The sequence below is a fragment of the Hyaena hyaena genome, unplaced genomic scaffold (genome assembly GCF_003009895.1).
Source record: "Hyaena hyaena isolate Hyena2069 unplaced genomic scaffold, ASM300989v1 scaffold_64, whole genome shotgun sequence".
In the NCBI taxonomy this organism is placed as follows: domain Eukaryota; kingdom Metazoa; phylum Chordata; class Mammalia; order Carnivora; family Hyaenidae; genus Hyaena; species Hyaena hyaena.
In genome coordinates, this window is record NW_024080698.1 from 3,638,047 (window position 1) to 3,665,351 (window position 27,305).

The window sequence follows — 27,305 nt, forward strand, 5'->3', positions numbered from 1 at the left end:
AGCTGCCAGCCAGAGCTCAATGTGGGGCTCAAACTCACAAGTTGTGAAATCATGACCTGAGCTGGAGTCAGAAACTTAACTGACTGAGCCACACAGGTGCCCCATCAGTCCAATTTTAAAATCCTATTCCCAATATCATAGAACAGGAAGTACTCCAGAGTGATTATACAAAGTATATGTATGTTCTGTAATTTTTGATAGTGCAATTCTTAGTAGAGAATCCCAGACTACCCTGTATCTGTGATTTTCACTCTTTGTTGACTTTTTAAATCAATTATTAATGTTTTATACTTTTTAGCAACAGAAATCTCCAGGAAATCCAACAAAGAAAGTCAAATCAAAAAAATTGGATCCCCTCAAAGGCCAGAAAGTTATTGCAAGATGTGATGAAAATGGCTTTTATTTTCCAGGTACATATTTTATTTTGTAGTATTCTTTTGTTAAATAATAGGATATCAGGGACCTGAGGATCTCAAACTGTGCTTTCCTTAGAATACTACATTTCATAAGCTATACAAAGATATTCTCCTTCTAAAATGAAATGATGTTGGGGTTTCTACCTATATTTGTGTGTTGGGGAGAGGAATAGCCAGAAAATGTATTTAATCTTTCATTTGTTGAGTAAAAAAAATTTTGCTATACATCTGCTATGTTCTATATATGTAATATTCCTACAGTGCTGGTCTAGTAGAATGAGCAAACAGACAAAAATTCTTCCCTTCATGGAGCTTACGTTCTATGAGGGAGACAGACAAGGAAGCAAATAAATACAATGTGTAGTGTGTCAGATATAATGTTGTAGAGAAATGTCAAGCTACAAGAGAATTAAGATTGTCAAGCTAAAGGCTGCAATTTCAGATATGGTGGTCAATGAAGAGCTTCTGGGGCAAGTGATGTATGAGTAAGACTTAAAGAAGGACAGGCAAGCCATTAAATTATCTCAGGGGAGAGAGTTCTAAGCAGAAGGAATAGTGTTGCAAAGTCCCGAGATGAGTGCATGGTGGTGGAAGAGGCAGTGTGGCTGGACCCAAGAGCTTTTCCCAAGAGTTTCCTGACACGTGATCCTGAAGAAATCAGCCAAGTGAAGTTCAAGTGAGAGCCTTGTAGACAGTGAAAATAATATGTGTCTAGAGGTGGAGAAAAAACATTTTATATCTGGTGACATTAAGCAGAGTATGGCTGGAACCTAGAATGCAAAGAAAGGTAAGAAATAATAATAAAAAAGGTCTTCAGGGAGGTAAGTATGAGGCCATTCATAAAAGGTTATGTAAAGAAATTTGGACTTTACTGGAGAGCCACATTTAAAGCAAGGAAAAACACAGTCATGCTTGATGTTTATAAAAGCTGTTTCCCATTGTTGTGTGAAGAGTGGATGTGGAGTGGGTTGGTTTGGGCCATGTGGTAGAAAGTGGTGCCTACATGAGATGTTGGTAAGGACAGGAAGATAATGATGCGTCTGGGACATGATGAATTATAGGTACACTCCTTATGTGCTGATGTCTCAAAAATCTCTGTCTCCAGACAGATTTCCTTCTTGAGACTCTAGACCTCTATCTCCAAATGCTCCCAATTGCTGAAGTTGTCAGAAAAGCAATTAGGGATAAGGCCTAGAGTCTCAAGAGGAAATCTTTCTGGAAATCGAGATTTTTGAGACATCAACACAAAGTGTCATTGATATCATGGGAAGGACCTGTAAGGGAAAAGAGAGCTTAGGGAAAGAGCCCTAAGATAGATCCATGGGGCAAGAAGATGATACTGCAGAAACATAACCAGTCTTGCATAGGCATTAATCTGTCAATCACCAGTTAAAAGAATCATTCTTTATTAATTAAATTTAATTAAATCTTTTTCATGAGAAAAATATTTTCAGCAGGAGTTTTGGTTTTTGGCAGGCATGTGTGGAGAACTGACAGCTAGGATATTTTACTTGAAATTTGCTGAATGTGATTTGGAATTGACTGGATAAGAGTAATTAAATATGGATCCTAGCATTTGAAGTGAGCATACAGGCCAAGGCATGAAACTCTTGTTTGAAAGAGCAGGGTCTGAAAACCGTCTGTTTCTTTGGGACCCAGATTTGTGACGTGTTGATTATAGAGAGCTACCTCTACTTGGTTTTCTGAATTGGAGCACTGGAGAGGGGTCGAAGACTAATTTGGCAGTTGAATGGAAATGCAGGAAAGGACTGAATTCCAAAGGGCTGCTTTTGGGCTTGGTATCAGTTTGCTGGCCAGGGTCCTGGAGAAAAGGAGAATAGCTCAAACTTTTCCTTGGCACCATGCCTGAGTAATAAGAAATGCCTGAGACCTACTGCTGCCAGTCTGGGGAAATAGAGGAAACAGGTAAAACCAGGGCCACATGCAATACCTGAGATCATGTCAGCAATGATTATTGCCCTGTTTTGTTTTCTTTTGTTTTGTTTTAAATATGCAATTAGAGGCAGAGAACACATACCCCTAACAGTTGCATGGGATCCGGCTATTTGAGAATTTTTAATTTGCAGCTGTGTTTAAACTCAACTAAGTCAGTTTGGAGGAAATAACAGTAGTTGTATCATCAGTCATTTCTATTAGTGGCTAGTTAGTAAACACTGACTCAGACAATTAAATGCTAGTGCATGTGTTACTGGATGTACTTAGTTTTTGATCCCTCTCCCCTCAATGAATCTTTAATCAGGAATTTCAACTCTACCATCATGGAGTTATTTTTTTTAAAAAAAATAATTTCAAATTTAGATAAAAGTTGCAAGAATAGAGAACTTCTATATACTCTTTACCCAGATTTGCCAATTTTTAATTTTTGTCATGTTTAGTTTATGACATTTATTATTTTATTTTACTGCTTTTCTTTCTCTCTACTTACCTCAACACATATACATTATTTTTCTGAACTATTTGAGATTAGGTAACATCATTGTGCCCCATTACCCTTTAATGCATCAGTCTGTATTTCTCAAGAACAAGGGTACTCTCTTAACATAATCATAATAAAGTTATAAGATTCAGGAAATTTAATGGTATTACACTACTTTTTATCTGTATATTTCACTTTTGTTAACTGTCCCAATACTGGCTTTATATTTTTTGTCTCTAGAATAGACCCAGTCCAGAATCACGTATTGCATTTAATTAACATGTCTCCTTAGTCTTCTTTGATCTAGAATTGTTCTCCAGCCTTTGCTATCATTTTTCATTATACTGATGTTGAGTAAGGTCATTTACTTCATAGAATGTTCCTCAGATAGCTTAGACTCAGAGCGTGCATTCCTGGACAGATTGCTACCTAAGTGATGGCAGGATGTCATGTGGCTTTCAGAGCATCCCATCCAGAGGCACATGGTGTCCATTGGCCCTCACTAATGACACTAATTGAGATCACCTGGTCACCATGCATTACTATTTTCTCCCTTGCAAACAAGGCCAAATAGAGTTTTGTGGAGCACAAGATTGATGCTCATCGAAAACTCCTTGTCTGATAACTTCTATTCAAACCCTGCTACACATTTCTCATGGAAAATATCTGCTGTAAAATGTACGTCAGCAGTAAATGGCTTTGGAGTGGCTGGATCAGAGTGTCGGTTGCTTTAGACCAGGGCCACGCTGGGGCAGAGCTGGCCTGGTGTGGCTGCTGTTCTTAGCAATCAGGACAGGGATTTCCGTGTGGCTGACTCTCTTCCAGGGTCAGTGTGGATTATCTAGTTAAGGAATGACTACATTGTTCATAAGGGAAGTGACAAGCTGATAGCCTAGCTCATCAGCATGCTGAAAGGCAAGGAAGAAGACACATTTCAATACCTTATTTTAAGTCCTTATTTGCAGGAATCGGGTCATCCTTCCTGTTCTTCAAGAAGCATTTACTTCAGGAAATTCATGATGATGAAACGTCTTGAGTTGCAAAATTTCTGCACTATGCCACAAAAACAAGTTATAATGGAAAGAAAAAAGCAGGTGGCAGAGGCAGGGGAGGGGGGACCTGTCAGAAAATCCCAAGTTTTCATTTATTTGAAGTCTCCCTTTTTCCTCTCGTAGCCATGTGACTGGAATTACTGAAGTTCTCTGAGCCTCAGTTTATCTTTATCTTTCCAAATGAGATTTAAAACAATTAGAATCCCCATAAGGTTGTCGTTTAGGTTAAATGTGGTCATGTACAGGGGTTCCTGGGTGGCTTAGTTGGTTAAGTGTCTGACTTTGGCTCAGGTTATGATCTCGTGGTTTGTGAGTTTGAGCCCCACATAGGGCTCTGTGCTGACAGCTCAGAAGCTGGAGCCTGCTTCAGAGTCTGTGTCTCCCTCTCTCTGCCCCTCCCCTACTCTCTTTCTCCCCCCACCACTCTAAAATAAATAAACATTTTTTTAAAAAATTTACATATGGTAATGTACAGTATTTTCTGAATTGGGAAGTGTTAAGTGCATGTAAGGAGTTTTCCTGTCATTCCACATGAGAGCTTCTCTTAGGAGATAGAAACAACTCGTGTCCTCTCCTGGGCATCAAGAGAGCTGCTTGCAATTTTAAAACATTAACAGCAGTTTGGAAACCTCAACAGAAATTCAAAGAGGCAAGAATTAGCACAGGGGACTAGAAAGAAACCAGAGGCTGAAGGAAGGAGAGAATAGGATGAATAGATGTGAGAGATGACTTTCAAGGGAGTGGGACAGGTATGGGGGGCTGCTTTTGGTGAAGCAAAGCTAAAGCCTTTTTTTCAGGAGATAGAATTTAAGCTGGGCTGTGAATATGAGAAAGTTCTTACAGCCAGAGGTAAGAGATCCAGTCTCCAGCCAGAGAAATTCCAGTTTGGAGTAAAGATTGAAAATACTCCGTCTTTCACCCAATGAATTGACCTACCTACTTGGAGTATTTCTGCAGTCTTCTGGCCACTGAGAATGGGCCACATTTTTGCTGAGGGCCTCAACAAGGGCACATTCCCTTTTCTCCAGCCTAAGTATAAGAGAGCCCTCTGGCTGAGGTGGGGTAGGGGTGGGGGGGTGGCTTATATCTAAGAAAGATGACTGAGATTGCCAAGCCTCTGTAGGAGATAAGCCCAGGCCCCTGAAATGGTTCCTGGAGACATTTCAGAGCCAGGAGACGCAGTCTCACCTCTCAGGGGTGAGGACAAAGAGAAACTGGAGCATAAGGGAAAACAAAAATGAGAAGCTGATCTTGAATCAGGACATAGAGATGGTAGCAACTCCTTAATGACATGGAGAAGGAGGGAGTGCAGAGGCTGAGCCCTAACTCGATAGGCCCACCCTGGGGTCTTCCAGCTCCCGGAGCACAGCCAGCCACGGTGTCCACACAGTGAGGCCGCTTCTAATGTTACGCTAGGAGTCACTGCACTAATTTCTGCAGGTAAACAGAGGACCACTTCTGCAGAGATTGCACAAAGAAAAAAACAATAGAAGGATCTAAAAGGGGGTTGTTTTAACATGCGAAACAAAAAGTCTAATCATCTAGAGCAGGGTTTGGCAGACTTTTTCTGGAAAAGACACGTAATAAATGACATTTTCCTTTCCTACTGTAGTCATCCCTTTGAGTACGACTAAAAGACAAGAAAACTTCTTATGTCTTTTTCCTTTGTTCCTTTTTCAGTTGTGCATTTTAGGGACACTGTGGGATGTGTTCAACCTAGTTAGCTTTTCATTTATCTAATAGTAAATGAAAAGTTGACGGTGAGAGTTCAAATGTCTTTTTACTTCTACAGTTTAACAACACTGATTTTCTATATGTGAGTAATATAGCAAGAAATATGGCTAAAATAAGTAAGTAGGGAAATCAGATGGTAGGAAGTGCCCAGGAAGAGGATATTTGTTTCTAGGAATGATGTTCTTGTCAGGATTGTTGCTGGTGATGCTGGACAAACCTGCTTCTGCTGTTCTCTGGGCTTCCCAGCTCAGCGGGTGCTCCATACCAGAGCTCAGCACTTCACCACTTTGGGTCAGTCAAGCCCAGTATGCAATCGTACAGTATCCAGTGCTATCTCGTGGAGAACTCAAAGGGGCATACTGATCTAAGCAGGCAAAGTGTTCTAAATTAGCCAACAAGATGGGGCAAACCTAAGGGAATAGGCATGCTTTGTCTTTATATTTTAAATCTGATTCCTTTCAGGAGTGGTGAAGAAGTGTGTGAGCCCCACCCACGCACTGGTGGACTTCAGGTACGGAGACACCAAGGTTGTGCCTACCTCGTTCATCACGCCTATTGGGGGTGCCATGCCCTGCCCGCTGCTCCAGGTACCTGCTACAGCGATCTTTTCTGGGGGCGCTTTCCACCGTCCCCACAGCTGTGGGTAACGGGATGGCGAGGTCACTGGTGGGCCTTTGCTAAACATCTGGTTGGGCTCCTCCCAGGAGCTTGTGTTTGGACAAGAAAAGCAGTGGCCCCTGTGCCTATGGCCCCTTGCCTGGTGACTTTCTTGCCGCACTTCATCTGCTAACTCCCTATTGGGTGGTCTCATGACTGCCCGGCCTGGCTTGCATTAGCACCTGTGGCCCTTGTCACTTTACAGAAGTAGATGGTCATGGAAGGGAATTGCTATAACTGCTAACGCCCTTGAAAGTTAACTTTATCATTTTTTTTTTAGTTTATTTATTTTGAGAGAGTGCACGTGCAAGTGGGGGAGGGGCAGAGAGAGAGACAAAGAGAATCCCAAGCAGGCTCAGTACAGACCCCGATGTGGGGCTCAAACTCACGAACCGCGAGATCACAACCTGAGCCAAAATCTAGAGTCAGATGCTTAACCGACTGAACCACCCAGGCACCCCGACAACTGCCCTTGAAACTTTAACTGCAGGGGCGCCTGGGTGGCTCAGTCGGTTAAGACTCCGACTTTGGCTCAAGTCGTGATCTTAGATTTGTGGGTTCGAGCCCCCTGTCCGGCTCTGTGCTGACAGCTCAGAGCCTGGAGCCTGCTTCGGATTCTGTATCTTCCTGTCTCTCCGCCCCTCCCCTTCTCATGCTCTGTCTCTCTCTGTCTCAAAAATAAACATTTAAAAAAATTTTTTTAAACGAAACTTTAACTGCAAAAGATTATATTAAAACAGATTTAAGAACAAGGGCAGAGGTAGTACTTTCCTTGACATTGTAGTCAGTTAATGCCAGACCTTGAAGCCATAATGCCATTATGCCTCAACATGCATTCTGCAGGTGAGCTGAGCTGATGTGCTCTCCTCTGCATAGGAATTCATAAGAGCTGTACAGCCTCTGGCCCATCCTCCTGCCACTACCTGCCTCCCAGCACCCAGCAGACACAAAGCCTCCCAGAGCTCCCTACTGCCATTCCTTGGACAGGGGGAGCCGGCAGGAAAAGCGCCCGATGAGCACTCCCAGGATTCCATGTTGGTTGTCTGCTGCCACCTCCCCGGACCTGACCCAGAGCACCCATCGGCGCACTTTATCCCTGATAGGTGGTCCTGTCCATGTGACCAGTGCTCATCAGCCTCTGCATGCCCCTTCACAAGGTTTCCCTTCTGCTGGAAGCTGTCTCTTTGTAACTTTTGCCCGGGGTGTGTGCTTGGGGGCAACATTAAATAAACCTGCCCCTTTCCTTTGGGTGATGGCGCTTGAGGTCTATGAGGACACTACTCGTATCTCTCCTGGTCTTAATGTGAAACATCTTCCTTCAACCAGTCTTTGTAGGATATGGTTTCCAGACCTCTGGCCGTCTTGCTGGCTGTCCCTAGGATCCTTGTGAGGTGAAGAAGTCCTACTAAATGGGGCTCCCCCAAACTGATCACAAAATTCTGGGTATGGCCCAGCAAGCCTGGAGAAGTTTGAAACCATTGACTCAGTGGAGAAAAAATATGTCTTTGAATTGTAGCCTCAGTACTTTCTCATCATCTTGGGTCATTTTAAAACAAGCTTATATTGGGGGAAAGGGAGAGAGGCAAACCATGAGAGACTCTTGAATGCTGACAAAAACTGAGGACTGATGGATGTGGGGGGGAGGGGGGGATGGGCATGGAGGAGGGCACTCGTGGGGATGAGCACTGAGTGTTATGTAGAAACTAATTTGACAATAAACTATTTGTAAAAAAGTAAATAAATAAATAAATAAATAAATAAAACAAGCTTATATTAACATTGTAAGATCTATAATATCTGCTATGACATAATGTTTTCATCTACAGGTTGGAGATTATGTCTTTGCCAAAATAGTGACTCCCAACGGATTTGACTTCTATGTCCCTGCCATTGTCATAGCACTTCCAAATCAGGATATTGCCGAAGATAAATTCTACACAGTTTTGAAGTGTAACAACCGGAGAGTAAGTAGACTTTCATGGAGGAAAGGGCTTTCTCACTAGGCAGAAAATGGCTTCTTTTACCCCCGCTGTCCCGGACGATGCCTCTCTTTCCTGGCTCTGCCAGAGGTACTGAAGGAATGATTTCCCTGGCTGTACCTGTGCCCTTTGCCCATCCACTCTGCACCACAAAATCTACCCTCACAAAGGTTGCCATGGCTCCTTTCTCCTTCACCCAATGGCCTTTCGGGCTCTCATTCTGCATCTGACCGCTGGGGAGGCTCACGCCAGTTCCTTACTGTCCCTCCCCACGCTCTTACAGGTTCTCTCTCTCTTCCTTGCCTGCTGCTACTCAGCCTGCTCTGACCTTACATTCCCCTCCCGGCCCTCCTTATGAATTTCCCCCAAATGCTTTAGAAAGCTCTTCATTAGTTTACAGATCTGATGATGTCACTTGTCTGCCTGACATCTTCCCCCCTTCCCCTCCCCCACCCCTGCCTAAAACACACATGCTTCTCATCAACCTCAAGGAAAAGCCTAGCCTGACCCCATCATGGCTCCAGCCCCGTGGAAGGCTCACTGCTTCCTGAACACTGTTGTTTTCTCTAAGCCCCTAGTCTTTCCCTTTTCCTGGACCACCCTCCCTATCTTCTTTCCACAGAAACTCCTATCACAGAAAGACTCTGCCCAACTGTCACTTCCTGCTGAGGCCCTCAGGGGTCCCTCTTCTCATATTGGCTTCCTTACTAACCTCCTAGTTCCTTAGAGGTAGGAAGGCAGAGACAGTGGCCTATTCATCTTTGTAGCCTCAGTACATCCCTTGATGAACAGAAGGGACAATTTAAAAACTGCTTTTTTAAATTCTTAAATGAATAAGGCCACCTGGGTGGCTCAATTGGTTGAGCCTCTGACTTCAGCTCAGGTCATGATCTCACCATTTGAGTTTGAGCCCCTCATCGGGCTCTGTACTTACAGCTCAGAGCCTGGAGCCTGCTTCAGATTCTGTGTCTCCTCCTCTCTTGGCCCTTCCCCTGCTCATGCTCACTCTCTCTCTCTCTCTCAAAAATAAATAAACATTAAAAAAAATTCTTAAGGGGCGCCTGGGTGGCTTAGTCAGTTAAGCGTCCGACTTTCGCTTAGGTCATGATCTCGTGGTTCGTGGGTTCGAGCCCCGCATCGGGCTCTGTGCTGACTGCCAGCTCAGAGCCTGGAGCCTGTTTCAGTCTGTGACTCCCTCTCTCTCTGACCCTCCCCTGCTCACGCTGTCTTTCTCTCTCCTAGAAATAAATAAAACATTAAAAAAAACTTTTAAAAATTCTTAAATGAATAATGTTGCTGATGGAAATAACATTGTCTTGATGAACCTTTTGATATGCCTGGAAATTAGACTAACAAGCAAAAAGCAAGAGGCAAAATACTCATAGCTAACTTTATTAAGCACTTACTATGTGCCACAGACACTAAACCAGGTACTTTATATGTAATGAACAACTGAATGCTCAAAACACTGTGAGCAGGTACAATTATTATCCTGTTTTCAGATAAAGAAACTGAAGCAGAAAGATTAAGTCACACACAGGGTAAGTGGAACAATGGACATTTGAACCCAGGCAGTCTGGCTCCACGGCCTACATTCTGAATGCATCTCTGTGCCCAACTGTCTAGTATACAGAATACACATAACCAGTCAATTCTTGACTGTAGCATGAGGTGTATTCATCAGGGGAAGAGTCGTGGTAAATGAATTTTAGAATTAAGGTCAATAAGTGGAGACCAGGATAGCCAGAGGCCCCTGAAGCACTGTGTCCAGTCTGACAGAACAAGAAGGAGAAAGGGCTGCCTTCTCAACAACCCAGAAAAAAAAACTTTAAGAGAAAATTGACCTTCCTAGAGCTGTTTGGATGACAATAAACAGTCTGGCAGGGCAGCAGGCTGGAAGCTTTTCTTTTTCCTTTTTTTTTTTTTTTTTTTAATGTTTATTATTTATTTTTTGAGAGAGAGAGTGACAGAGGCCCAGAGCACGAGCAGGGGAGGGGCAAAGAAAGAGGGAGACACAGAATCCGAAGTGGGCTCCAGGCTCCGAGGTGGAGCCTGACATGGGGCTCAAACTCACAGACTGTGAGATCATTACCTGAGCCAAAGTTGGACACTTAACCAATGGAGCCACGCTGGTGCCCCATTTCAGGAAGCTTTTCTGACATGTGGCACTGGCTCTGGGGATGTCTGCTAGGCAAGAGGGGGGAAGCAAATCAAGGGACATTTGAAGACATGTCCCTACACATGCCCTAGGGTGTGGGGAGAGACGATCCCTGACAAAGAGCCTCAAAGCCCAGGAGGGACCTTGGAATTAACCCACAAGGCAGTGAGGCCCTGGAGTCTAAAGCAGCATGGTCAGGGTGATAGACCCTGAAGACCATTCTGATAGAGATTCCTGGGGCTGAAGTTGGCACATTCAGCTCAGGGTGATGGTTATAATTCTGAGTCTAGGAAAGAGATGGCCAAAGCTGAAGTAAAGGTAGAAAGGTGGATCTGTGGAGGGATGTGTGGGTGTGCATGGGCATGCGCATGAGCAGTCACTTGCCTCTTGTGTGGATGGCCTTGGCACGTGATCCAGGATATGGAGAAACGAGAAATGAGAGCACTCAGTAATGACGTTCATTCAGCATATGATTATCAAGCTAGGCTCTGCAATTTGACTGCCCTCTTAAGTGTCACCCTGAATAGGAGAATGGCTAGCAGCTCTTATAATGGGTTGAGCTAAAGAAAATTACATCTAAATTGTGGACATTTCTGACTTAAGTTGTGTGAACCCTTTTGGTATTATTACAGGAATTTTGCCCTCGGAGTGCACTTATTAAGATCAGCCAAAACAAGTATGCTCTCTCTTGCTCTCATATAAAATCAGCCCCGATTGAGGAGGATCTAAAAGTGTAAGTAGACCCAAGTTTTTATACTCTCTGCATTTTATTTATATCTTTGCACCTTTCATCTGTTTCTGGGTTGGGATTCATGATCTGTAAATACTTGTGGAGAAAAGCAGAGGTGGAGGACCTCTTGCTTAAAATGGGGTTATTTTGTTTTTGTTTTAGTGTATATTTATTTTTGAGAGAGAGATAAAGTGCAAGCAGGGGAGAGGCAGAGAGAAAGAGAGAGAGACACAGAATTGGAAGCAGGCTCCAGGCTCCGAGCTATCAGCATAGAGCCCGACGGGGGACTTGAACTCACAGACCACATGATCATAACCTGAACCAAAGTCAGACACTTATCCAACTGAGCCACACAGGCACCCCTAAAATGTCATTTTATGATTATTATTCCTTCCACATCACACCTCTTACTTGCTGGTTATTTGACTATCTGATTCTAATCTCAAATGCAACATTATTTTACTGACTCTTCAGAAAAGTACTCAGTCCTGTCATGGACCTGAAGAAATTATTCCCCTTTTATTTGTAAGGGTTCAAAGCCTTCTAATGAAGTCTCACTGTAAAGCAAAGGTTAGAATAAGTTGCAGTTCGGAATGTCTGTCTGTCCCCTTGCTAGAGAGCTAGAGTAAGGTGTTGGCCCTGGCTTGCCGTACCCAGGTGAGGATGGGTGAGTGGGTAAGTGGCAGTTTCCAGGGGATACAATGGGGTGAATACGTTTTCATCTGAGGAAGTAGTACTGCTAAAATCTGGGAAGATAGGTTAAAGTCAACAAGAAGAATCTGAGGCTTAGAAAGCAGACAAAAACCCAAGACCTTGGGGCCAATGAGGGGCATTACAGTTGGAGTTGGAGCCATGACTTTGGAGGTGAAGGGTGAGGGAAGGAGCAGGGATTAGGGAAAGGGATCATGAAAACACCCTCCAACTTCACTTGGAGTTTGTGGGTTGTCAGGGGTGCCAACCTTCATTCTCGTGATGGCATCACCTGGTACTTCATAAGCAGAAACAATCAGATGTTCTCTTCTCCACTCCTTTTCCTTCACCTCTAGGCTTGTGGAAACTTATGTCTTTTTCGTTGATGTCAAAATCCCTTCTCTCGTCCAAGGCTGACCTGCCCACCAGACTCCAGAGGCCATCCCCACTGTCTTTGGTCTCCTCATGCCACAGCCCTAGCTGGCTTCTGGAAGGGTTGAGCAGAGGAATCTTCCTTGTGTACAAATCTGCTCCTGCCCCTCCCCTACATAAAATACCCTTCAGAGTCCCCCTCCCATGCCTTCTGGTTTTTTTGTTTGGTTTGGTTTGGTTTAGTTTAATTTTAGTTAGTTAATATAAAGTGCAATATTGGTTTCAGGAGTAGAATTTAGTGATTCATCACTTACATACAACACCCAGTACTCATCACAGGTGCCTTCCTTAGTATCAGCCATCTAACCCATTTTATTCTAGCTTACCCTCTTGTGGGTCTGATCCAGGTGTACCTCCCTAGCCTCACTTCTCCCTAGCCACCCCCCAACCAACCTCCCACAGGCCCTCTGCACACTAACCATGCTAAACTCCTTGTAGCTTTCCCCCCACACCATGCTTTTTCAGGACTCTGTGCTTTGTATAAGCTAAGCATTCCCTCCCCCTGGAATGTTATTTACCCTTGGCCACCTAAGGAACTCTTAACATTGAAATCAAGCATTGCCATCACTCTGTCATGTTCTAAGACTCTAGCAGTGAGGTGATCTCACTGTGTATCATGTAGAGATTTCGTTACAGAAATTTTCCCTTCTGTTGGGGCCATGTTCCTTCTCAGTTTCTCACTCCTGTTAGGCATGAGTCCTTGAAAGCAGATGCCAGGTTCTATCCACTTCTCGACCATAGTTGCCAATGTCCAGTTTATGGGATGAGCCCAATGACTATTTGAGGAATGAACCAGTGAACAAATACTAATGGACACCCAGCATTGTTCCTTGAGAGGTGTGTGGTTTCATAATGCATTTTTCCTTAGGTATTATTATTGAAAATATACACTAAAATCTTTCATTCTCTTCCAGATGAGTATGATGTTTCATTTATAATTAAAGCACATTTTTGATTAATCTCAAAATCCTACTCAAAGTGATATCCAAATTACAATACACTTTAAAGGAATATGAATAGATATGTCTAGGTATTGACTATTTTCACTAAATTCAACATTATCAATCCTATTTTAGAATTAAAATTTAATTCTATGTTGAGAAAAGCCTTTAATTGTTTCCTATCTGAGTCCTGTCCCAGGCCTTATTTAAAACTCTTAGCTGCTGGGGGAGGGAGCAAGATGGTGGAGAAGTAAGGAGCTCCGTACTTGCACTCGCGCCCATACATCACACGGAAAAGATCTGAAGCCATTGGAAACCTTATGAAACCTGAGAGATTGGGAGAAAAAGGAGGCAGAATCCACTGAGAAAGCCTTCTAATGGCTACCTCAAGAGACAAGCCAGAGTACACAAGGTGGAGAGTCCCAAATATCACTACGAATAGGAAAATAAAATAACCAAGGTCCCAACAAGAGAGACCAAGAGATACCATTCAAAAAACACTCTCTGAAAGGATAGGCCCTGGACAGTCAAAGAGTCTTCTTGGATACAGCAGCGCTCATAGATACAGAGAGCGTAACAGGTCTTTAAAACCAACAAGAGCTGGAAAGCTAACTAAAATGACGAAACGAAAGAGCTCTCCTCCAAAGAAACTCCAAGAAGAAATGATAGCTGATGAACTGCTCAAAACAGATATCAGCAGCATAACTGAGCAAGATTTTAGAATAATAATGGTAAAATTAATAGCTGGGCTTGAAAAAAAACATAGGGGACATCAAAGAAACTATGGCTACAGACAGAATGGAAAATAAAAATAGGCATGAAGAATTAAAAAATGCGATAAATGAGATCCATAATAAATTAGAGGCCTCCAATGCACGGATTGAAGAGGCAGAAAGGAGAATAAGTGATTTAGAAGACACCATTATAGAAAAACAAGAAGCTGACAGAAAAAGAGACAAACTGATCCAGGAAGAGGAAAGAAGAGTTTGAGAGCTCAGCGATATGGTCAAACGCAACAATATCCGTATCATAGGAATCCCAGAAGAGGAAGAGAGAGGGAAAGGTGCTGAAGGAGTCCTGGAACAAATTATAGCAGAGAACTTCCCCGACCTGGGGAAGGAAGTAAATGTGGAAGTACAAGAGGCTCAGAGGACTCCCCTCAGCCGTAACCTGAATCGATCTTCTGCACGACATATCATAGTGAAAATGGCCAAATACAAGGACAAAGAGAGAATTTTGAAAGCAGCTAGGGAGAAAAGGGCCCTAACATACAAAGGGAAACCTATCAGAGTGGTGACAGACCTATCTACTGAAACTTGGCAGGCTAGAAAGGAATGGCAGGAAATCTTCAATGTGATGAACAGTAAAAATATGCAGCCAAGAATCCTCTATCCAGCAAGCCTGTCATTCAAAATAGAAGGAGAGATAAAAACCTTTCCAAATAAACAGAAATTGAAAGAATTTGTCACCACGAAGCCAGCCCTACAAGAAATCCTGAGGGGGATGCTCTGAAGGAAAGGTTGCAAGGAACAAAGATACCAGAGACACCACCACAAACATGAACCCTACAAAAGATACAAAGACTCTAAACCCACATATTTCAATAATAACACTGAATGTAAATGGGCTGAATGCTCCAATCAAAAGACATAGGGTAGCAGAATGGATTAAAAAACAAAATCCATCAATATGCTGTCTACAAGAAACTCATTTTAGACGGGAAGATACCTTCAGATTAAAAGTAAGGGGATGGAGAAATATATATCATGCTACAGGAAATCAAAAGAAAGCCGGAGTAGCGATACTTATATCAGACAAACTGGACTTTAAATTAAAGACAATCACAAGAGATGAAGAAGGGCACTACATAATAATTACAGGGTCCATCCATCAGGAAGAACTAACAATCATAAATGTCTACGCACCGAATATGGGAGCACCTAAATATCTAAAACAATTAATCACAAACAGAAACAAGCTTATAGATAAGAATGTGCTAATAGCAGGGGACTTTAATACTCCGCTTACAGCAATGGATAGGTCAACCAGACAGAAAATCACTAAAGAAATAATGGACTTGAAAGACACATTGGACCAGATGGATCTGACGGATATATTTAGAACTTTACATCCTGAGGCCAGGGAATTTACTTTCTTCTCAAGTGCGCATGGCACATTCTCCAAGATAGATCACATACTGGGACATAAAGCAGCCCTCAATAAATATAAAAGAATAGAGATCATACCATGCACACTGTCAGATCACAATGCTTTGAAACTTGAAATCAATTACAGGAAGAAGTCTGGAAAACCGCCAAAAACATGGAGGTTAAAGAACACCCTTCTAAAGAATGAATGGGCCAATCAGGCAATTAGAGAGGAAATTAAAAAATATATGGAAACAAATGAAAATGAAAACACAACAATTCAAAATCTATGGGATGCGGCCAAGGCAGTCCTAAGAGGAAAGTACATTGCTCTCCAGGCCTATTTCAAGAGATTAGAAAAAGCACAAGTCCAAAATCTAACAGCTCACCTAAAGGAGCTAGAGGCAGAGCAACAAGAACGCCCTAAACCCAGTAGAAGAAGAGAAATAGTAAAAATTAGAGCAGAAATAAACAACATAGAGACCAAAGAAACAATTGAACAGATCAATGAAACCAAGAGTTGGTTTTTTGAAAAAGTAAACAAAATTGACAAACCTCTAGCCAGGCTTATCAAAAAGAAAAGAGAGAGCACCCAAATAGACAAAATTATGAATGAAAATGGACTTATTACAACCAACCCCTCAGAAATACAAGCAATTATCAGGGAATACTATGAAAAATTATATGCCAACAAATTGGACAACTTAGAAGAAATGGACAAATTCCTAAACACACACTCACTACCAAAATTCACACGGGAAGAAATAGAAAACCTGAACAGACCCATAACGAGTGAAGAAATCGAATCAGTGATCAAAAATCTCCCAACAAATAAGAGCCCTGGACCTGATGGTTTCCCTGGGGAATTCTACCAGACATTTAAAACAGAATTAATCCCAATTCTTCTCAAGCTATTCCAAAAAATAGAAGTCGAAGGAAAACTCCCGGACTCATTTTATGAAGCCAGCATCACTCTGATTCCCAAGCCAGACAGAGATCCAGCAAAAAAAGAGAACTATAGGCCAATATCCTTGATGAATACGGATGCAAAAATTCTCAACAAGATCCTTGCAAATCGAATCCAGCAGCATATCAAAAGAATCATCCACCAAGATCAAGTGGGATTCATTCCTGGGTTACAGGGCTGGTTCAACATTCGCAAATCAATCAATGTGATCCATCATATCAATAAAAGAAAAGATAAAAACCATATGATCCTGTCAATAGATGCAGAAAAAGCATTTGACAAAATACAGCATCCCTTCTTAATAAAGACTCTCGAGAAAGTTGGGATAGAAGGAACCTACTTAAACATCATCAAAGCCATCTATGAGAAGCCTTCAGCTAACATCATCCTCAACGGGGAAAAACTGAGAGCTTTCCCCCTGAGATCAGGAACACGACAGGGATGTCCACTCTCACCACTGTTGTTTAACATAGTGCTGGAAGTCCTAGCATCAGCCATCAGACAACAAAAGGAAATCAAAGGCATCAGAATTGGCAAAGAGGAAGTCAAACTTTCACTCTTCGCAGATGACATGATACTCTACATAGAAAACCCGACAGACTCCACCAGAAGCCTACTAGAACTGATCCAAGAATTCAGCCAAGTTGCAGGGTACAAAATCAACGTACAGAAATCGGTTGCATTTTTATACACCAATAATGAAGCAACAGAAAGAGAAATCAAGAAACTGATCCCATTCACAATTGCACAAAAAACCATAAAATACCTCGGAATAAACCTAACCAAGGATACAAGAGATCTGTATGATGAAAACTATAGAAAACTTATGAAGGAAATTGAAGAAGACACAAAGAAATGGAAAAACATTCCATGCTCATGGATAGGAAGAATAAATATAGTTAAGATGTCATTACTACCTAAAGCACTCTACACATTCAATGCAATTCCAATCAAAATTGCACCAGCATACTTCTCAAAACTAGAACAAACTATCCAAAAATTTGTATGGAACCACAAAAGACCCCGAATAGCCAAAGTAATACTGAAAAATAAAACCAAAACGGGAGGTATCACCATCCCAGACTTCAGCCTCTACTACAAAGCTGTCATCCTCAAGACAGTATGGTATTGGCACAAAAACAGACACATAGACCAATGGAACAGAATTGAGAACTCAGAAGTGGACCCAAAAGTATACAGCCAACTGATCTTTGACAAAGCAGGAAAGAATATCCAATGGAAAAAAGACAGCCTTTTTAACAGATGGTGTTGGGAGAACTGGACAGCAACATGCAGAAGAATGAAACTAGATCATTTTCTCACACCATGCACAAAAATCAACTCAAAATGGATAAAGGACCTGAACGTGAGACAGGAAACTATCAACACCCTAGAGGAGAAAGCAGGAAACAACCTCCTTGACCTCCACCGCAGCAACTTCTTACTTGACACATCCCCAAAAGCAAGGGAATCAAGAGCAAAAATAAACTGTTGGGACCTCATCAAGATTAAAAGCTTCTGCACAGCCAAGGAAACAACCCAGAAAATTAATAGGCAACCAACGGAATGGGAAAAGATAGTTGCAAATGACATATCAGATAAAGGGTTAATATCCAGAATCTATAAGGAACTCACCAAACTACACGCCCGAAAAACAAACAACCCAGTGAAGAAATGGGCAGAAGACATGAACAGACACTTCTCCAAAGAGGACATCCAGATGGCCAACAGACACATGAAACGATGCTCAGCATCCCTCCTCATCAGGGAAATACAAATCAAAACCACACTGAGATACCACCTCACGCCAGTCAGAGTGGCTAAAATGAGCAAATCAGAGAACTCTAGATGCTGGCGAGGATGTGGAGAAACGGGCACCCTCCTACACTGTTGGTGGGAATGTAAACTGGTACAGCCCCTCTGGAAAACAGTGTGGAGGTTCCTCAGGAAACTAACAATAGAACTCCCTTATGACCCAGCAATAGCACTGCTAGGAATTTACCCAAGGGATACAGAAATGCTGAGGCATAGGAGCACATGTACCCCAATGTTCATAGCAGCACTCTCCACAATAGCTAAAACATGGAAAGAGCCTAAGTGTCCATCAACAGATGAATGGATCAAGAAGATGTGGTTTATCTATACCATGGAATACTACATGGCAATGAGAAACAATGAAATCTGGCCATGTGTAGCAACATGGATGGACCTTGAGGGTGTTATGCTGAGCGAAATAAGTCAGGCAGAGAAGGACAAATATCATATGTTTGCACGTATAGGAGGATTAGGAGGAACTTGACGGAGGAACAAGGGGGAGAAGAAGGGCGGAAATGGTGGGGGAAAGGGAGAGAGGCAAACCATGAGAGACTCTTGAATGCTGACAAAAACTGAGGACTGATGGATGTGGGGGGGAGGGGGGATGGGCATGGAGGAGGGCACTTGTGGGGATGAGCACTGGATGTTATGTGGAAAGTAATCTGACAGTAAACTATTTGTAAAAAAAAAAAATTAAATTAAATTAAAATTAAAAAAAATAAAACTCTTAGGTGCTAATTATCTACCCTGACTTCTAGGGCTTTCTTTACACAGTGGAAGCATTCATTGACTCTCTAGTCTCCCCCTGGTAACGTCCCCTGTTGTTTGCTCTGCCTCTCTGCTAGCCAAGAGACTGCATTTAATTCTCTTAGGCAGAGGTCATGTCCAACCCACTAAGTTCTCTCTAATCTGTCTCCGTTTGTATAATGAGGGCCGGCAGTGTGAGCACACAGACTGAAGGTGCAGGTCTTATTTTATCCCCTCTGGGCTTTCCTTTTGGCAGGTCCTTTCTCATCAGGAGCACTTTGGTTTGTCTTTAGTAAGGCTTCTCCTCATTATAGGAAATGAGACCATTAAAAAAAAAAAACAAAAAACAATCCCAGTGCTTTCTTTATGGGCTAATTAAAGAAATGTGCTATAGCTTCCAACAGCAGAATAGCCCCTGACTAAATTTAACTTAAAAATTTTGAATCCATCCTAACCATCCATTTGGGGTTGGTCACACAGGGGTGCATGGCCCCCGGCAGCTCGGTGGACCAGGATGCCAGACATTCAGCTCTCCATCTTCTATCCCTCCTCTTTTTCTGCTTTCTTTGAGACCTTCAGCTGTGGGTGACAGAGTATTTCCCATAGGCCCCTCTTCTGGTTCCTAGCTGAGGGTGACACCCAGTGAAAAAAGGAAAGTATTTGGAGGGTGGAGGGATTGAATATGGCCAAAGCTGATGCAGAGTTTAAGTTTCAGCTTAAAATCTGACACCAGAATGATTCTAGGGGACTCTTGTCCTCCATCGTCCAATATGTCCCCCATATTGCTAAATTCCAAGTAACTTGTTCTTAAAGGTTGCTGCATGGGAGGCATTCCTGGTGAGTTTGATGCTCTGGCTTTGGTTTTCTCTAGTGAAGGAAAGTGCCTTTACCAAACCTTATTCAACCACCCACTGTGAGGTGGTTGAGTACAGGCTGGGGACTGCGTGCTACTCCAGGCAAGGTGCCCCGGCAGGCTTAAGCTGAATCCCCATACCTGGTGTCATGTAACTGGCTGAGTGTCCCTCCCAGCCATAGCTGGGATCCATCCTCCATTCTTGACAGAGCAGAGCTTGGGCAGATTACCTCTGAGGTTCCTCCTTAAGGAGTTTGAAGGAGTTAGAGTTCTTGAAAAAATTAGCAACATTCTAAATGTGATCAGGAAGGGGCACCTGGAGCCTGCTTCGGATTCTGTGTCTCCTTCTGTCTGTCTGCCCCTGCCCTGCTCTCTCTCTTGCTCTCTCTGTCTCTCTCTGTCTCTGTCTCTGTCTCTCTCTCAAAAATAAACATTTAAAAAAATTTTAAAGTGATCAGGAAAATCAGAGAGAGCTAATCATTTTCTCTGTTTCAAAAAAATCAGTGGACATCTGAAAGAAATTGCTGGGCAGCAAGATCCTAAAGGCAAGGACTGTTCTTTTCTTGATGTGTGATTGTAATTGTGTGGACTTGGCGACATGGCTGTGTATGAGTCTACGGGAGGGGAGACCACGCTCCTAGGGTTCAGATGTGTGCTGTCCAGGTCTGTGCTCAGCCCCTGATTCCTGAGTATTAGTGCTCATTATCTTCCTTTGAACAGTTTAATCATTTTCCATCAAGCCATTTGGATTTAGGAATATGTCCCAAAGGAAATTGTAATTCTGTGCTGGTTAACATTCCTCCCTTTCCTCTGTGTAATGTGGCCTCACATTGTCTTCCTGACAGCAGTGATATTAAGTCGTTGATTGAAACCTCAGGATTCAGTGCTGGCTCTGACATTACATGAGATGAATCACTTCCCATAATCTTGCCGCATCACTGCTGACTTCTTCCCTTAGAAGGAGCTGTGCATCTGAAATCATTAAGCCTCAGTATGTTATTAGCTCCCTCGTCCCTTCTGGTCAGATTAAGAGCCCCATTTTCTAGGCTGGAGCAAAGACCTGAAAAACAAGCAGTTCAGGAATAAACCCTGCCTATGAGTGTCCCATATTATCTGGAGGGACAAATGCCATTGCCTATTTTCGGAAAGTGTTCTGTAGTGCCCTAGTATAAGAGAGCATAGAGAATCATAGCGATTTTTAACCCTGAGGGCCAGTGGTAACAATTGGGATGGCAGCAACCTTATCAGTTTCTCCATTTTCTGCTCCTTCATTAAAATTCAGGGGCCTCGTGGTCCTCATCACACATCTATTCGTGCTCCCAATCTAAGGCTGGCTTTCTGACAGACACTTAGGGCAAAATAGAAAAGAGGCCTCAGAAAACCAGCGAGACAGGGCAAACTGGCAAGTTAGCATTGATCGGTGAACGAGGTGGGTTTTGACCCAAAGAGAGTGTGGAGTGGGTGCTCAGCACTTTCTTCCCTAAAGAGGCAGTGAAGTCACCATGCCTGGCCCGCCTCACCGTACCCCCACCCCCTGACACACACGTATGTAACTTTGACCTGTTTGTCACATTATTTAAACAAACCTGTAGCCTAAAATAATTAATAGGACACTGAATTTTTCTTGGGTTTGGAATGAGATGAGGGAAAAGAAAGCCATTTAGCGGCGCCCTTCTGGGCTTACTGATGCATAATGTCCACTGACTAGCAGTCAGGAGCATGGCCACCCTCCCTCTTCCTCAGAGTGGGCTTGGGCCAAACAGAGTGAGGGTGCATGTTGCGGGCCAGGGAGAGGGGTGCGGATAAGAACTCTCGTATCAGATTCATACCTACCCTGCTCTGCCCACCCCCTGCAAGGGGACATTTCCTTGTGGAATATCTTGAACTTGGTTGACATCAGTAAAACGGGGTAGCTGCTTATGTGATGTGAAGCCTTTCCTTGATCAAAATTCTGGTCTGCTTTTTATTCTGATCATGACAGCTTGCATATTTTTATTCTTATTCCAAAAGTATGCATTTGTTAATATAATTTAGAAATTAAAAGCAAAAAGAATATAAAAACCAGCCGTCATTCCACATTTCAAAAGTAATTACCATTTGTATTTTGGCACGTATCCTTCTAGAGTGTTCTCTCTGCAATGTTGATTATTTTTCCTCCAAACAAAAATTTTTGTTTCCCTCATCGTTTATAACACTCATAAAAAAATTTTAAGTGTGGAAAAAGTGACAGTCTTCCTGGAACTATTTTCCCTGAGGCAACTATTAACCATTTGATGGAAAGGTTTCTAGTCATTCCTTTGTGTTCACAATCCTAACCACAAAAGGGAAACATAGCCTATTGTTGTTTGTGACTTCTTCCCCACTTAACAATATATTGCTTGCTTTCGTCTTGATGGGGATACCTTTTGATTTGTTAAAATTTAATTATCGAGGTGACTTATGTGACCAGTCGCCTACTGAAGGCTAGACATGTGTTACTTCTCGGTCTTTTCTGCTCTTCTTCCTGGTTTCTTTGCATGATCATCTTCCTGGTATCCTTCAAATAGGCAGGTCAGCCTCTCTTCCACCTTTCTCTTTGGGTGCCTTTTCCTCTACTTTCCCTCCCACCTCCCTTGTTGCCCTTCTTTCTGAGGGATTATAGGAGGTAGACTGGACTCTGACCAGTCCTGATACGTGGGAGATGTACATGGGAAATTTTCAGAGACCATCTCTAAAAAGGAAATAGAATTTATCAGTTTAGTCTGTTCCAGAGGGAAGCAGCAATGTGAGGGATAGTTGATGGTAATTAGGTAAGATTTTAGATTTTACGGAGCAGGGGTTGTGTTACAGCCTTGTGGTGTGATTTCAAGAAAAGTCTGAGAACCCAGATCACAGAACTTCTACATCTACATAGGTGCTGACCTCATATTTCAAGATAATATTGTTTGTGGCCTCCTGGGAAGGCTTTCTCCCATGTTACTGCTGTTGCTTGGGCCATTTTTTTTTATTGTGTTAAATACACATATCGTAAAATGTATTGTTTTAACCATTTTTAAGCATACAGTTCAGTGACATTACGTACATTCACATTGCTGTGCAGCCAGTCCCAAAATTTTTTCATCATCCCAAACTATGACTCTGTACCCACTGACCACTAAGTCTCCATTCCTTTGTGACCAACATTTCATTTAGCATAATGTCTTCTAGGTCCATCCATGTTATAGCCTATGTCAGAATCTCCTCCCTTTTTAAGACTGAATAAGATTTTCTTGTATGTATATACCACAGTTTGTTTATCCATTCATCTGTTGGTGGATACTTGGGTTGTTTCCACCTTTTAGCTATTATGAGTAATGCTGTAGTGAACACAGGTGTGTGAGTCCCTGCTTTCCTTCCTGTTGATACATACACAGAAGTGGAGTTGCCGGATCATATGGTAATTCTATTTTTAATATTTTCAGAAATTGCCATACAATTAATACAGCAGCTTTACCATTTTTATATTCCCACCAACAGTGTACAGGGTTCCAGTTTCTCCATATCCTTGCCAATATCTGTTATTTTTTGACTCTGCTTTTTTTTTTTCCTTGATAACAGCTATCCTAATGAGTATAAAGCCCATTTTTAAATCTCTCTTGGGAATTATCTCCTGAGTCTTTGAGCCATTCCTTGAAAAGTATCACATGTAGTGAATCTTGATCCTTTGAAGAAGGATTTGATTGATATAATTTTCTTTTTAGAAATAACTAAAAATCTTTTCCCACTCTTTATTTTTCCTTGGTAATTTCCAAGAGGATGTGAAGAAGCAGTGATCAAAAGTTATTCAGAGTGAAAGCTGGGTGATCAAGGTGGTAGATACTGATTATGGGAACAAAATAAGGTTTACCACCAGGAAACTGTTTTTAACTTACTCTGAAGTCCCTGAAAAAGGCAAGCTCCCAAAATGATGTGCCATGAGGGCATGGCAGGAATGAAGTCATGATGTTCCCAAGATACCTTCTTTGAAATACAACATTTCTGGATAAATAAACTGACCAATATATTTTTATTTTATAAAAAAATATTTTTCATTTTCTTCCCATTTCCTCCACCCTCATCCCCCCGCCCAGGCCCTGGCAGCCAGCCACCATTTTACTCTGTTTCTATAGCACATATAAGTGAGATCACACAGTATTTGTCTTTCTCTGACTTATTTCACTTAATATAACACCCTTACAGTCTATCCTTGTCACAAATGACAGGGTTTCCTTCTTCTTTTTTTTTTTTTAAGTTTTAATGTCTTTTTAAATTTATTTCTGAGAGAGAGAGAGAGAGAGCGCGCATATAAGCAGGGGAAGGTCAGAGAGAGAGGGAGACACAGAATCTGAAGCAGGCTCCAGGCTCTGAGCTAGCTGTCAGCACAGAGCCTGACGCAGGGCTTGAACCCACGAACCACGAGATCATGACCTGAGCCAAAGTCATACACTTAACCAACTGAGCCACCCAGGCGCCCCTCCTTTTTTTTTTTATAGCTAAATAATATTCCATTGTATATGAATTATGTATATATATTTACATATGTTATATATATAACATTTTCTTGATCCATTCATCCACTAGTAGACATTTAGATGGTTTCTATGTTTTGGCTATTGAACATAGGGCTACAGATATTTCTTTGAGGTGGTGATTTAGTTGCCTTTGGAAATTTACCCACTTACCCAGAAGTGGGATTGATAGATCATACTGTAGTTCCATTTTTAATTTTTTTAGGATCTTCCATACTGTTTTCCATAGTGACTGTATTAGTTTATACTCCCATTAACAGCATAGAAGAGCTCACTTTTCTCTATATCCTCAGCAACATTTGTTATCTCTTGTTTTTTTGTGTGTTTTTTTTTTCTTTTTTTTGATAATAGCCATCCTAACAGGTGTGAGGTGATATCTCATTGTGGTTTTGCTTTTCATTTCCCTTGTGATTAGTGATATTGAGCACATTTTCATGTACCTTTTGGCTGTTTGTATATCTTTTTTGGAAAAAATGTCTGTTCAGGTCCCCTGCCAGTTATTTGACTGGACTATTTCTTTGGGGGTTTTTTTGTTGTTGTTGTTGTTTGTTTGTTTGTTTTTTTTTTAGTAATTAGTAAGAGTTTATTGTGCAGGATTATTAGTCTATTTGATATTAAGTTCTATGAGTTCCTTATATTTTTTGGACATTAATCCGCTATCTGGTATATAGTTTGCAAATATTTTCTCTCATTCCTTAGGTTGCCTCTTTGTTGTATTGTTTGGTTCTTTTGCTGGGCAGAAGTTTTTCAGTTTGATGTAGTGCCATTTATTTTTGCTTTTGTTGCTTTTGCTTTTGGTGTTGTATCGAAATAATATCACTGCCAGAACCAATGTAAAAGAGTTAAATTGTGGCCTCCTAGGAAGGCTTTCTCCCATGTCACTGCTGTTGCTTGGACCATTTTCCCCCCTATTTTATCTTCTAGGAGTTTTATGGTTTGACTTCTTATTATTTCCATTTCAGGTTAATTTTTGTGAGTGTTGTAGGATAGGAGCATATGGATTTCCAGTTTTCTCAACACCATTTATTGAAAAGACTGTCCTTTCCCCACTGAGTATTCTTGGCTCCCTTGTCAAATAATAGTTGATCATGGGCACTATATTTTCTAAATGGTAAGACTAGCTTATGACTTCATAGTCCTAGCCAATGTCATTTAAATTAAAAAGGACACTGTTATTAAATTTGGGGGACATTTTTCTAATCGTATACCATATAGTAATTAGGGAAAACTGAGGGTGTAGAAGACTGTTTCTACTGTACAATCTCCAGTTCAGTATGTCAGGAATGAACTGAACTATGATGTGACCAAGCTTATCATCCTGAGGTGGACAGAGGTCAATTCTGAGGCATGCCGAGGGACTTCCTGGCATGGAATTGTTGCTTCATTCACTGATTTGGTCAGGACAGGGCCCAAATGACATTAGATTCTCCATGCCACATGAGACCTGTGGAAATGAAATGCATGGAATGAAACACAGCCCAGACTCTCAGGGCCCACTAGACTTCTGCAACTCCATTCCATGGAAAGAAGGCCAAGGGCCAAAGAGCTGAGAAACTCTGCAGGGCTGGCTTGGACATCTCTGTTAGACACAGCAGCCAACAAGACCAGGGTAATCCTGTACTCTCTCTCTTTCTCTCTCTGTCTCTCTCTCTCTCTCTCTCTAGGGAGGATGTGGACACAAAGAATTCTACTTTCTTAATATGGCCTCTCAAAGAAATTGACACGGAGGATTTACGAGAGCTAAGACAGGAGAACCCTAGAAAGAAGAAAAAGAAGCCTTCCAAGAGGCTGCCTCTTCAGGAGACGGTGTCCTCAGAATCTGATGACTCTTCTCGTGGCATCAGGTCCCAAGAGTCCTCCCCCAAGAAACACCCCAAGCCCAAGGTAGGCGGGGGACGACATCGCCTATCTGCAAAACATGCTGAAATCTCTGTCAAGAATAGTGCACGTGAGGTCACTCCCCAGTTTCCGGGCCAGGTTAGGTCCCAGTATGGCAAAACCTCTTAAATAATAACTCTTAAATAATGCTGACATCCACTTCCCCAGAGAAGGTCCTCGGCCCAGGGTCTGGGAGTCAGCCAGCCACACCGTCATCGCCACACCTCCACCTCAAGCAGCCCTGCCTTTCCTCCTAGAGCCCACAGCAGCAAAAGGCTGAGGACCACTGCTGAGAAACCTTAAAGCAGTCCAGTGGCAACTGTGTTTAAGAGAGCCCCCATTCCTCCAGGGCTGCCTAGACCTCAGCCAGGCAACACTGTGGAACTAGCCCCTCTGCTGAGGTAAGGCTGCCCTTCATTCTACCCATTCCTACCCTGTTTGTAAAACAGGTACATTCCCCTGTTATCTCCTACCTAGATCTCCTGAAGGTTGCGCTGTTTTCTAGCTTTTCCTAACCATTATTTATCCTATTATTTTCCTGTCCTCACCATACAATACTCAATCTTTTGGTAAACTCTCCAAACCCAGAAGTTTAATCTGACAGATTACTATCATAGGATTTTCAGCTTTTTTTTTTTTTTCTGAAGTCAATGTAGTTATAATACAAGCCTACAGTCTTGTTTTAAATTAAGTATCTCATTTAAATTAGGGATTTTATCACCTAATGTTAAGACTGAAATTAAGATCCAGTAACATGTCTGAGACATGCGAAACAAAATTATTTATTTCTGGCAATTTTTATTGAGCCCTCTCTAATTGTTTTTCTCTGTAGTCTGTTGTAGGTACCTCTAGTTGAGCGTGGAGCCACAATAAAACTGTTACATTGGAAACATTTCAAAACTATTGTATTATTTGGGGGCGCCTGGGTGGCTTAGTCGGTTGGGTGTCCGACTTTCGCTTGGGTCGTGATCTCGCGGTTCGTGGGTTCGGGCCCCGCGTCGGGCTCTGTGCTGGCTGCCGGCTCGGAGCCTGGAGCCTGTTTCGGTCTGTGGCTCCCTCTCTCTCTGGCCCTCCCCTGCTCATGCTGTCTCTGTCTCTCTCTCCTAGAAATAAATAAAACATCAAAGAAAAAAAAAATTTAAAATA

At 42.2% G+C, this 27,305-nt stretch overlaps 1 protein-coding gene across 1 annotated transcript in view; it reads left to right on the forward strand.

Moving 5' to 3' along the window:
* Window positions 1-27,059, forward strand: part of VWA3B (von Willebrand factor A domain containing 3B) — a 201,203-nt gene extending 174,144 nt beyond the window's left edge. Inside the window, exons 23-29 of the mRNA XM_039232442.1 lie at window positions 299-410; window positions 6,102-6,226; window positions 8,123-8,260; window positions 11,066-11,166; window positions 25,946-26,165; window positions 26,417-26,560; window positions 26,992-27,059. Coding sequence (XP_039088373.1) covers window positions 299-410; window positions 6,102-6,226; window positions 8,123-8,260; window positions 11,066-11,166; window positions 25,946-26,165; window positions 26,417-26,452 — 732 coding nt within the window. The 3' untranslated portion in view covers window positions 26,453-26,560; window positions 26,992-27,059. The remainder of the gene's footprint in view (window positions 1-298; window positions 411-6,101; window positions 6,227-8,122; window positions 8,261-11,065; window positions 11,167-25,945; window positions 26,166-26,416; window positions 26,561-26,991) is intronic.
* The last annotated feature ends 246 nt before the right edge of the window (window positions 27,060-27,305 follow it).